Source organism: Papio anubis, chromosome 1, assembly GCF_008728515.1.
Source record: "Papio anubis isolate 15944 chromosome 1, Panubis1.0, whole genome shotgun sequence".
Taxonomy (NCBI): domain Eukaryota; kingdom Metazoa; phylum Chordata; class Mammalia; order Primates; family Cercopithecidae; genus Papio; species Papio anubis.
This window is the reverse complement of record NC_044976.1, coordinates 187,048,100-187,061,092: the sequence shown is the minus strand read 5'-3', so window position 1 is coordinate 187,061,092 and position 12,993 is coordinate 187,048,100. Positions and strand designations below refer to the sequence as shown.

The window sequence follows — 12,993 nt, the reverse complement described above, 5'->3', positions numbered from 1 at the left end:
AAATTTTCCACTTAGTCCATTTTTCTGTTCTTAGCATTACTACAAATGCCTCTTTCCGTCATCATGTTGAATTCTTCAGCATCTTCTATATCATTTCCAGAGGCATCTCTGGGAAGTAGTGATGCCTGTCTTCCCTGAGAAGCACTGATAACCCCAATATACCCACAGTTCACATCTTTTCCCTTTCCTAAGGCGTGCTAGTTTTTGGCACGACAGAAAAAACACACTACTGGGATTTGAAAACCTAAATTCTGGGCCTGGTTGGGTCATAAACTATAGAACCATAGATCATATATTCTTCCCAGGTGCCTGTTTCTCCACTGCAAAAAATGATTCATATTTGCGTGGTCCTTTACTGTTTCATTTATCTTCATGATAACCCTTAAATTTAAGTAAGGTAGCAGTATGCTCATTTTATAGAAGAAATTTATTCTCAAAGAGGATGCACAGTCTCCCAGAGATCCCACAATAATAATATCTTAGGCAGAGCTAAACTCACACAATCTCACTCAAGATCCTAGTACTGGTACATGGCGTACTCATAGTTTGCTAAAATGGATGAAGCAGCAATTTCTAAGGTCCCTTCCAATGATCCTGTTCTCTGCTTCTACTTGCTGTTTTTTTCTATCTTCTCTCAACTAGCGTTAACATCCAAAACTATATATAATCACCAAATTTCATTTACCATGGTTTTCTTATTTAATTATTCTTTAAAGTTTTCTATTTCCATGTTAAATCCAGGGAAATGTTACTTTTTCGAAAGTTTCTACTGCTGCCTGCCTATCTGAAGGCCATGAGACTTACCTATTTGTTTGTCAAAGCAAAAATTCTCAACATTTTGTAAACACCACTAATTACTTTTTATAACTGTAAAAACAATTATTTCATACTTAAAACCAATTCAAAATAAAATAAATCCTCGATACTTCTTATTCCCTGGAGTAGTAATTTTAATTAGATTCTATTGATTTGTAATTTTTTCCTGTGTGCCTTTATTTGGGAAATACTGTTAGTCTGCCTCACTATCAAGTCTCTTTCCCTAACAAGAAAATGTCACAGTCTTAAGAGTCAGGAAAGCTTTTACTTTCACTATCACATATGAAGAATGAACTAAACACCTAAACTGGAAAATAAAACTTAAATGAGGGATTCAGGATATTTCCCAAGGGGTCGTATGACCAATTTAAAAGTTGATGTGCCTAAAATAACATGCTCACTCTTTTACTTATAATAAAGGTACAGATGTACTGATTAGTCATGCTGACATGTACATATAAAATATGCCTATGCCAAATTAAAAGGAAACAAAATACATTTTATGGCAATCCTGAAAAGTCAGGGAGCTCAATAAATATTAAGAGTATGCTCTCACAATTGGCATTAAACACTTGGTAATTAACATAATTTAATATGTGAAAAATGAGAAAATATACAGGATGAGAAGTACATATAGGAAATTGTGATTTTTCTTCATTTTGATCGTATTGCTTTCTTGTCTTCAGGAGGGAAGATTTTGACTTCAGAATTCACATCTTTCTGTTCTAAATGGTATTCTTGGGCTATTTTCTCAACAGTTCATGTTTCTGGATAAAGTTTATGATTATTGAGAAGTGTCAATGCTTCTACAATGGAAATTTTGCCTTTAGGAATGGTCTTAATATTTATCATGTTAAAGTGATGGCCGAAAGGCAATGTGAATTCTTTCGGCTCTTGACATGTTTCAGCAGCTTTTACCTGCACAGAAGACACAGGATCTTTGGAATCAACATACACATCTTTTAGAAATGCCAGCAGCTTGTCATCTTTACGAGCAATCTCTCCCTTAATTTCTAGATACAGACTAATCTGCTCTCGCAGGAGGCTGTTGGTAGTGGGGTGCCTGGGAGCAGGAGAGGGCTTCATCTTGTTGATTTCCCGTTCTGCTCTAGGTTGAAATTCTCTAGGTTGTTCTCTAGGTTGAAAGTTCTCTAGGTTCTCTAGGTTGAAATTCCTGATCCCACGAGTCACCGCAGCCCCCATCTCCTCATAACATGATGCCCTCAGGTTCGCGCCACACTTGGGAACACCGGTGCAGGAAACCTCCGGGGTACCCTAGAATAACTTTCTTCTACTGAGGCCTTGGTGATTTAACAGGGGAATTCTACCAAACCTTTCAGGAATAAATCAATCCAGTCCTCCCAAATACGTATGCTTTAGTAAATGTGGATATCTCTGGAAGGACATGAGAAACTAGTAAATGGTTATTATTAACAGGGAACAGAACTGGGGCTGAGGGACACTGTTAGAAAGAAGTCTTGTTTTTTCCTGTATATCTTTTATAACTTTTGTATTTTGTGCCATTTGCATATAGTACTTATCCAAGTATGAGGAATTTAGAACATCTTTGTTTTACATTTGAACAAGTTGACAACACTATTTGGCTGTTGTTATTACGTTTACCTTAAGTTTTCAATAAATATAGTAGGCATAATTTCTTAAATATCTCCCTTCCCCAAAGATGTCCCACCGTAATTCCTGGAATCATGATGAATATGATGCTGTATTACTGATTCTGTGATTATGTTTTGCCATATGGCACAGTTGACCTTAAAATAGGGAGATTCAAGCCTAGATTATCTGAGTGGGCCTAATTGAATCATATAAGCCTTGAAAGCAGAGAGCTTTCTTTGGCTAATAGCAGGAGGGAAAGTCAAAGAGATTGGAAGTATGAGGAGGACTCAGTGTGCAATAGCTGCTTTGAAAGTGGAGGAGATCACTTGAGAAAGAAGGCAAGTAGCTTTGAGGAGCTGAGGGCAGCTCCCGGCTGACAGCTAGCAAGGGAACTGGCCAAATCCCTGCAACTTCAAGGAACTAACTCTGTCAAAAACCTGAAAGAGTTTGAGAGTGGATTTTCCCCGGTCTCCAGATAAGAGTCCAGCCCAACAGGCATCTTGATTTCAGCTTTATGATACCCTGAGCAGAGCCCACTTGGGACTCCTGACCTGCAGAGATGTGAGATAATAAATGGATATTGTTTTCAGCTGCTAAATTTGTTATATAGGAATAGAAACTAATAGAGCAAAACTACGTTCTAAAACTTTCATACATGTGGGCTTTCAGAGACTTTAGAGATGGGAGCCATATTCCCTCCAGTCTGGGTGTGATGGGTAGTGCCAAAGCAGCTGCAGAGCCCATGGAACAGTGTCATTGACAGCCAGAGGCTACGTCGTTTCCATTGGTGCCATAAGTAGAATATGCTCTGCTGTCTTTTCGTTACTTTCTCCGATTGTGTAGAGAATGAATTTTGTATACCTGTCTCAGTCGTTCCCTTTTTCAGATTATAGTCTTAGAAGCAATTTTTTGGCATTTCTGTTTTAAATAATCTTGCATTTTCAATGAAGAAGTTGCCATTTCTTTCTTTCTTTTTTTTTTTTTTTTTTTTGAGACAGTGCCTTGCTCTGTCACCCATGCTGGAGTGCAATCACCGCTTACTGCAACCTTGACCTTCCAGGCTCAAGCAGTCTTCCCATCTCAGTCTCCTGAGTAGCTTGGACTACAGATGTGCACCACCATGCACAGCTTTTTTTTTTTTTTTTTTTTTTTTTTTGATAGAGACAGAGTCTTCTGTGGTTGCCCAGGCTGGTTTCAAACTCCTGGGCTCTAGCAATCCTCCCCACTCAGCCTCCCAAAGTGTTGGGATTACAGATGTGTGCTACCACACCTGGCCTTTTCTTTGAATGTCTTAGGAAATTAACTCCTACCTTTCTAAAAATTCCTGGGTGTATGTGACCTGAATTTAAATGGTCATGAGAGAAGTTTCTGATATAATAGTGCAATCAAGTAACACTGGAATTCTTTGACTACTTTAGTTTTTCTAGAGTTTTACTTAACCCAATTTTGTTTCATTGGCAGTTTTATCCAAGACTGAATAAAGGTAGTTTACCTTTTAAGTTGCTATACACGAGAACTTACCTTTCAATTAATTCTTTTAATTTAGCAGTGTGAGAAGCTGTTATTTACTTTTTATTTCATTGATTGTACTTTTGTAAACTTTTACCTGGAGAAAGTAACTTTGAGAACCACAGAGTAGAAACATATTGGTTAAGGTCTCTGAAGAGTGTCAGAGGCTCCTATCTCTAAAGCCTCTGAAAGCCCACATGTATGAAGAAACATATTGGTTAAGGTCTCTGAAGAGCGTCAGAGGATTCAAGAATGCTTCTGTGATTCCCATCACTTCACATTCTGAGTGGAAAAGCACACAACAGAAATGCTGCAAGTCAGCATCAGGAGACCATAGCATCCATCATTAAGTGCAATAAGACTATGACTTTCTGTTACTGAGTTGTGCTGCTTTTTCTTTTTGCCAGTAAGTTATATGGTCCAGTTTTTTTCTTTCTTAGATGACTTCAGGGACTTGTTGTAAGCCTGCTAAGGTCAGGGAATGCTTCTGCCTTATGTACAGTGTATTATACAAAGATGTATCTATAATAAAAGTGGAACCCAGCTGGGCGTGGTGGCTCACGCCTGTAATCGCAGCACTTTGGGAGGCTGAGGCAGGCAGATCACTTGAGGCCAGGAGTTCGAGATCAGACTGGCCAACATGGTGAAACCCCATCATTACTACAAATACAAAAAAATTAGCCGGGTGTGTTGGCGTGGGCCTGTAATCCCAGCTACTCCGGAGGCTGAGGCAAGAGAATCACTTGAACCCAGGAGACAGAAGCTGCAGTGAGCTGAGATCATGCCATTGCACTCCAGCCTGGGTGACAGAGCAAGATTTGGTCTCAAAAAAATAAAAACAAAAAAAGTAGAACCCATGAAGAAAAATTTAAACAACTGATTTTAATGACTGTAAAGGAGTGTCACTAGTAGAAAAATATTTCTATATTGTTAGTGTAATCAAGTTTCTTTAAAGATAATATTGATCTTTTTTTTTTTTTTTTTTTTTTTGAGACGGCGTCTCGCTCTGCCGCCCAGGCTGGGGTGCAGTGGCCGGATCTCAGCTCACTGCAAGCTCCGCCTCCCGGGTTTACGCCATTCTCCTGCCTCAGCCTCCCGAGTAGCTGGGACTACAGGCGCCCGCCACCTCGCCCGGCTAGTTTTTTGTATTTTTTAGTAGAGACGGGGTTTCACCGTGTTAGCCAGGATGGTCTCGATCTCCTGACCTCGTGATCCGCCCGTCTCGGCCTCCCAAAGTGCTGGGATTATAGGCTTGAGCCACCGCGCCCGGCCAATATTGATCGTTTTTAGCAGAAGTTTGTTATTTTTCTTTAGGAAATGAAATTAAATGTTTTACTTTGTTTTGTTTTTAATGTTTCTAAAAGGAATGAAACGATATTATTGCTGATTCTGTTGTGGATTGAGGCATTGAGAGTAGCAAAAATTATATTAATACTCTGTGCCAAAACACATAAAACGGCTTTATCACTGGTGTCCCAATTATAAAAAGATAATAATTTGCATAATATGATAAGAATGCCACCTGAAAGAAAGAAGGCTGGGTTGTTTTTTTGTTTTTTGGGGTTTTTTTTTTACATCCAGTAAAACATGATTGACATCATCTAGTCAAATTATATATTATACTGAGCTTTATTTTCTGTATAAACCATATTTTCCAGATATTATTTTAAAAGAAATTTAAATCTTCTGGGCTTAGGTTTCAGAGTTATACATAACTCACAAGTGAGCCATGTGAGGTGAGTTCCTTGAAAGCCATACACCTAGGTCTCATTTCAAAGGCTAAATTTGGGCCGGTTGCGTTGGCTCATGCCTGGAATCCCAGCATTTTGGGAGGTCGCGGCAGGTGGATCATGAGGTCCAGAGATGGAGACTGTTGTGGCTAACACGGTGAAACCCTGTCTCTATCAAAAATACAAAAAATTAGCTGGGCATGGTGGTGCACACCTGTAGTCCCAGCTACTTGGGAGGCTGAGACAGGAGAATTGCTTGAACCTGGGAGGCAGAGGTTGCAGTGAGTCGAGATGGCACCACTGCACTCCAGCTTGGGTGACAGAGTGAGACTCCACTTTGTCTCAAAAAAAAAAAAAAAAAAAAAGGCCAGCTTTGTTTCAACGCCCAAACCTGGCTCTGGTAGACTATTTTCTAAGATGACTCTTGATGAGCTTTGCTAAAGGAAACGGAGGTATGGTACAGATCATCTCAAAGTCATGTTTGGCTCTCTCTGCATTTGGGGTTTTCCTCTGGCGTGTTTATCTTCTGAATAATGCTCCTCCTAGGCTAAATAGAGTTTGAACCCTCCATCTTATAACAGATGTGACAGAGGAATGCTTATGATCAGTGACGATGTACAGTCCACAGAGATAAAGAAATTGGTGGGGATGAGACTTTGAGAAGTATAATGAATGTCAGATTGCAGGCTGCCCATAGTACATCCAGCATTAGCACACTGTAGTTTGCCTTAACTAATTTGGGCCTCTGCAGCTTTGGGACAGTATTGCAAATAGGTGGTATAATAAGCTTAAATAACAGATTTCCATCACTTAAATAGAAAAATCTCAGATTTGTCACAGTAATAATATTGACCTCATGTTTTTGTTTATATTTTTTGTTCGTTGACTTCATGAATGAATTGTATGGCAGGAAAGCAGGTAATACACTTCCAGACCTTATATTACATAGGTGTTGAGGCTAGAGAATGTCACAGAGGCATGCCCTTATTCATAAAACACTAAGGGAAATGCCTTACTATGTTTTATTAAGCGAAGACCTTTTATTGTAAAAGTGAGATTATTCCTTTAGAAACCATATAAATTACTGAAGGGAATTATGAGCAAGAATATATTTTGGGTTCATAGATGCCAAATGCCCATCCCTCTGGATGATTATTATTCTAAATATTTTTCTATTACCTAGTTTCAGCTCAGGAAGTCAGTTAGACCCTTAAGGGCCTAAGCAAGCAGGAAATGAGTGATAGATTTATAGATTCCACCAGTGAATTTGAAAAAAAAACCTTTTGCCTTTTAAATTATAACTGCAGTAGACTCAATATAAGTGCTTTTTAAAAAATTATTTTATTTATTTATTTATTTATTTATTTATTTTTGAAGCAAAGTCTCACTCTGTCGCCCAGGCTGGAGTGCAGTGGTATGATCTTGGCACACTGTAACTTCTGCCTCCAGGATTCAAGTGATTCTCTTTCTTCAGTCTCCTAAGTAGCTGGGATTACAGGCACATACCACCACACCTGGCTAATTTTTGCATTTTTAGTAGAGATGGGGTTTCGCCATGTTGGCCAGGCTGGTCTTGAACTCCTGACCTCAAGTGATCTACCGCCTCAGCTCCCAAAGTGCTGGGATTACAGGAGTGAGCCACCACACCCAGCCCATAAATGCCTTTTTTAATACTCCATCTTCCTTTCCTATGTAAACCCTTTTCAAGTTATATTTTCCCTATGATATTCTCAATAAGGAACAAATTACATAAAATCAGGAATCCTGATTTTATATTAAGTGTGGGAAGTCAAATTACCATTGAGCCTAGGTCTTATATTCTAGTAGTAGAGACCAATCTATTTGCTGCCTTGTTCTGGAGGGTCATAGCAAGTCTGAACCAGGCAGCCAGGTAGACCACTCTGATGGCTGCATTCAAGCTTAGAGCTTCTCCAGTCTGAAAGACACTGGAGGAGGCTTCTAACCACCTTATTTAGCTCCAAGAGTTCAGTTGTGCTCTATGGAACACTAGGAATAACTGTATCCTAGACATAAACCAAGGGCAAGACATGGTTTTAGCTTCCATGAGGGCCTTTGCTTAAGAGTCAGAAGGGCTGCTACACATCTTAATTTTGCCACTGAATAGCTATGTGATACCAGGCCTTTGACATAAGCAGTTAAGTTAGAGGACTCCAGAGGGCCTGTCTAGCTCTTACATCACGTAAGTCTAAATTCCACCTGTGATTTCATAGGATCCTTAAGTAAGCATTCCACTTCTATGGGTCTCGTTTTCTGCCCCTATTAAACAAAGACATGGCTCTTGAGAGCCTGTTAAAAGCAGGTTTAAAAAAAAAAAAAAAAAAGGCTCAAGTCAAAGAAATTTTGAAACAGATTGAGATTAAAAGGTATTTTTGTGTGTGTGGAGAATGTAGGATTAACTAATTTATTTTCATTACATATAGAAATTTCAGTTTGTTACTATAGACTATTTATAGAAATATGAGTTCTTGAGTTTTTCATTCTGCTACCCCAGATGTGTAGCACTCTGCTTTGTACATAGGAAGCACTTAGCAATTTGTGTGTTCTCTTGAATTTCACTGAAGTACCACTTAAAAAGGTAAAGTTATATAAACTACTTTTTAGTATTTGAACTTTCTTTAAGCCTATTTTTAATGAGGGCTTGGTGTTCATGCAATGACTTATTTTTGTTTATACTGGCAGAGCATAGCTTTTTCAGTTGGCCAGTTAAAATGGAATGACAAGCTGGGCGCAGTGACTCATGCCTGTAATCCCAGCACTTTGGGAGGCCAAGGCGGATGGATCACAAGGTCAGGAGTTCAAGCCCAGCCTGGCCAAGATGGTGAAACCCCATCTCTACTAAAAATACAAAAAATTAGCCGGGTGTCATGGCAGGCACCTGTAATTCCAGCTACTTGGGAGGCTGAGGCAGAGAATTGCTTGAACCCAGGAGGCAGAAGTTGCAGTGAGCCAATATCATGCCACTGCACTCCAGCCTGGGTGACAGAGCAAGACTCCATCTCAAAAAAAAAAAAAAAAAAAAAAAAAGTAGACAACTTGTTCTATTATTTTTAAAATATTATATACTTCTAACCCCATACAAATACTTTCAGATTAGACTAACCAATTACACATTGGATTACCTGGACAGTTTTAAAATACAACTTAAACTTGAACAGAAGCATCCAAAGGTCAACCACTGTTTTACTGGACATACCTTTTACTTTTCTATTTTATGTATTTTACATTAAAAGCTAGACCTTTGAGGCCAGGTGCAGTGGCTCACGCCTGTAATCCAAGCACTTTGGGAGGCTGAGGTGGGCGGATCACCTGAGGTCAGGAGTTTGAAATCAGCCTGGCCAACATGAAGAAACCCCATCTGTACTAAAAATAAAAAAATTAGCCGGGCCTGCTGGCACGAGCCTGCAATCCCAGCTACTCAGAAGGCTGAGGCAGGAGAATCACTTGAACCCAGGAGGCGGAGGTTGCAGTGAGCTGAGATCACCTCACTGCATTCCAGCCTGGAAGACAGAGCAAGACTCCGTCTCAAAAAAAAAAAAAAGTTAGACCTTTGGGTTTAAAAGCCCCAGGATAAACACATGAAAAAAATCTTTCAAAATTTAAAAGTTTAAAATGTGCTCAGTACACCCTTCTTCCCACCCAACCAAACAACAACATCTTAAGTTAAATCAAATGGTATAAAATAACAACCTAGAATTCTACCACTGCCCCAGGGAAGTTGTGTCTGCCCACTGTCACCTGCTTTTACAGGTCTACACCAGAAACAACTTCCCTTGATAGGAAGTACTGACTTTGTTCAGAGCTGTAAAATTATACCCAGCACCTCCGTTGTCTTCTTCTGTATGAGTCCCAGGGCCTGAGAGCTGCCATTTATGACGCTTTGGTTTGTCACACCCTGCATACACCATTAGAGACATTATTTTCCTCTCTCGGCTTTGTATCTGCTTCCTTCGGTTGCTACCCTCTCCATTTCCTATTTTCCTCATTTTAAAAACTGAAATTTATTTTTGCTTTTTCATTTGTCTAAGACTTAGGCTTTCATTTCCCCATCTGTAAATCAGGCACTAGATAATAATCTCTGAAGCCAATTCCAATACCCTGTGAAGTCATGGTATCTTATATTTATGAGTAAATATAGTTATCTTTTTGATGATAAATTCATCAATAAACCATGGATTGGAAACATAAGAATTTGAAAACCCTTTATAACCCTCCTATCTCTGAAATTCACAGATACTGCTATATAGAACTGATTAATGAATTTCAATAGTTATCTATACCAACATATAATTAATAATGATATGTACTGATAATATTGATAACAATGAGACACCCACAGATGACTTGTCAGTAACTGATTTGTGATTTCCTAATTTTAAGAGTGTGTGTATTCTTGTTGTAATCTACGAGAGCAAGAACCTTCTCAAAATAAAAGAGTTTTTCACAGATACTAATTCAGTGACTCATTTACTGACAATTTTTAGTAAGGTCAGAAACAATATCAGATTGGTCTGAAATCATAATTTTTTTTTTTTGGTCAGGAGGAGAAGTCTCACTCTTGTCCCCCCAGGCTGGAGTGCAGTGACACGATCTCGGCTTACTGCAACCTCTGCCTCCTGGGTTCAAACAATTCTCCTGCCTTAGCCTCCCAAGTAGTTGGGATTACAGGCGACTGCCACCAGGCCCAGCTAATTTTTCTGTATTTTTAGTAGAGACGAGGTTTCACCATGTTGCCCAGGCTGGTCTCAAACTCCTGATCTCAAGTGATCCCCTGCCTTGGCCTCCCAAAGTGCTGGGATTGCAGGCGTGAGCCACTGCGCCCAGCCCATAAAAAATATTTCTAAAGGCCGGGTGTGGTGGCTCACCCCTGTAATCCCAGCACTTTGGGAGGCCAAGACAGGTGGATCACCTGAGGTCAGGAGATCGAGACCATCCTGGCTAACACGGTGAAACCCCGTCTCTACTAAAAAAAAATACAAAAAACTAGCCAGGCATGGTGGCGGGCACCTATAGTCCCAGCTACTCGGGAGGCTGAGGCAGGAGAATGGTGTAAACCCGGGAGGCGGAGCTTGCAGTGAGCTGAGATCCGGCCACTGCACTCCAGCCTGGGCAACAGAGCGAGACTCCGTCTCAAAAAACAAACAAACAAAAAAATATTTTTAAGGGTCTAATAGTTAAAAGTTAATTTGTGGTGAAAAATAACTCCTGTCTATAATTGTATTTTATTTTACTGTTTTAATTTTATTGTTTTATTGTTAAATTGTTTAATTATTTTACTGTTTATTTTGAGACAGGGTCTCGCTTTGTCACCCAGGCTGGGATGTAGTGGCACTCATTGCAGCCTCGACCTCCCAGGCTCAAATGATCCTCCTACCTCAGCCTCCTGAGTAGTTGGGATTACAGGCATATGCCACCACGCCTGGCTAATTTTTAAAATTTTTTTTGTAGAGATGGGGTCTCACTATGTTACTTATGCTGGTCTTGAACTCCTGGGCTCAAATGATCCCCCTGCCTTTGGCCTCTTAAAGTATTAGAATTATAGGCATAAGCCACACACTGTATATCCATGGTCCTCAACAGGGAGTTGCTTTGCCCTGAGGGGACATTTAGCAATGTGTGGAAAATATTTTGGTTGCCACAGCCTTGGGGTGTGAGATGCTACTGGTATCTGGTGTGCAGAGGGTAATGATTGTGCAAAGCATCTTTAAATGCACAGGATAGTCTCCCCACAACAAAGAATCACCCATTCCAAAACACTAATAGTGCCAAGATTGAAAAACACTTCCGTATGTGACTCTGTGACTCAACATAAGAGTTCTATGATTTGGAGAGTCTTCTCATATTTAATTCTAGAGGTTTTGAAAATAAAATGAAGGTCATTATAATGTTATAGTTTAGCCATGTGTACCATTACCAACTGCTTGCTGACTCTTGGCCTTTTATCCTTACCTAGACTATTAGACCTTCACAATGGATTCTTAAGTCTGGCCTGAGACACTTCTTATTACTACAGGAAAACAAAAAAGAAAGCAAAAGATCCTACTATCTGGTAATAAATATCTCATCTGAGCAGGTTTAAAGATCAAATAGTCTTTGAAAAATAACATTTCTGGCTATTATTAAAAAGTCAAAAAATAACAGATGCTGGTGAGGTTGTTGAGAAAAAAGAATACTTTTAGCCTGTTGATGGGAGTGTAAATTAGTTCCACCATTGTGGAAGACAGTGTGGCGATTCCTCAAAGACCTAATGACAGAAATACCATTTGACCCAGCAATCCCTTTACTGGGTATATACAAAAAGGAATATAAATCATTCTGTTATAAAGACACATGTGTGCGTATATTCATTGCAACACTATTCACAATAGCAAAGACATGGAATCAACTTAAATGCCTATCAGTGATAGACTGTTTAAAGAAAATGTGAGGCCGGGTACAGTGGCTCATGCCTGTGATCCCAGCACTTTGGAAGGCTGAGGCAGGCGGATCATGAGGTCAGGAGATCGAGACCATCCTGCCTAACATGGTGAAACCCTGTCTCTACTAAAAGTACAAAAAAAAGTTAGCCGGGCTTGGTGGCAGGTGCCTGTAGTCCCAGCTACTTGGGAGACTGAGGCAGGAGAATGGCGTGAACCCAGGAGGCGGAGGTTTCAGTGAGCCGAGATTGTGCCACAGTCTGGGTGACAGAGTGAGACTCCATCTCAAAAAAAAAAAAAAAAAAAAAAAAAAAAGAAAGATAATGTAGTACATATATACCATGGAATACTATACAGCCATAAAAAAGAATGAGATCGTGTCCTTTGCAAGGACATAGATGGAGCTGGAGGCTATTATCCTTAGCAAACTAATGCCGAATACTGCGTGTTCTCACTTACAAGTGGGTGCTAAATGATGGTCACATAGAGAAGAACAGCACACACTGGGGACTACCAGAGGGCAGAGGGTAGGAGGGAGAGGATCAGGAAAAATAACTAATGGATACTAAGCTTAATACCTGGGTGATGAAATAATCTGTACAAAAAAAACCCATGACACATGTTTGCCTATGTAAGAAACCTGCACATCCTGCACATGTACCCCTGAACTTAAAAAAAAGAAAAAAGAAAATTAAAAATAACGATTTTTATAAGGCAGTATGCTTTAAAATGATGTCATGGACTGTTAAGCTTTAGTAGACTTGACCAATCATTTAGTCCAATGCTTTTTTTTTTTTCAAATAAAGTAAGAGCCTCACTATCTAAGCTCACATGGTATATTTGTTGCAGGATTAATATAAGGAGGCATGATTACATGATCACAATCCAGA

General features: G+C 39.6%; 1 protein-coding gene across 15 annotated transcripts in view; it reads left to right on the top strand.

Annotated features, from left to right (window-relative positions):
- The window catches only part of RABGAP1L (RAB GTPase activating protein 1 like), a 786,378-nt gene that overhangs the window by 634,160 nt on the left and 139,225 nt on the right, over positions 1 to 12,993 (top strand). Inside the window, exon 20 of one of the 15 annotated variants that reach the window (XM_031661723.1) lies at positions 11,641 to 11,863. The exons of the other annotated variants lie outside the window; for them this stretch is intronic. Coding sequence (XP_031517583.1) covers positions 11,641 to 11,766 — 126 coding nt within the window. The 3' untranslated portion in view covers positions 11,767 to 11,863. Of the gene's footprint in view, positions 1 to 11,640; positions 11,864 to 12,993 lie in introns of those variants that run through there. 15 annotated transcript variants of the gene reach the window in all.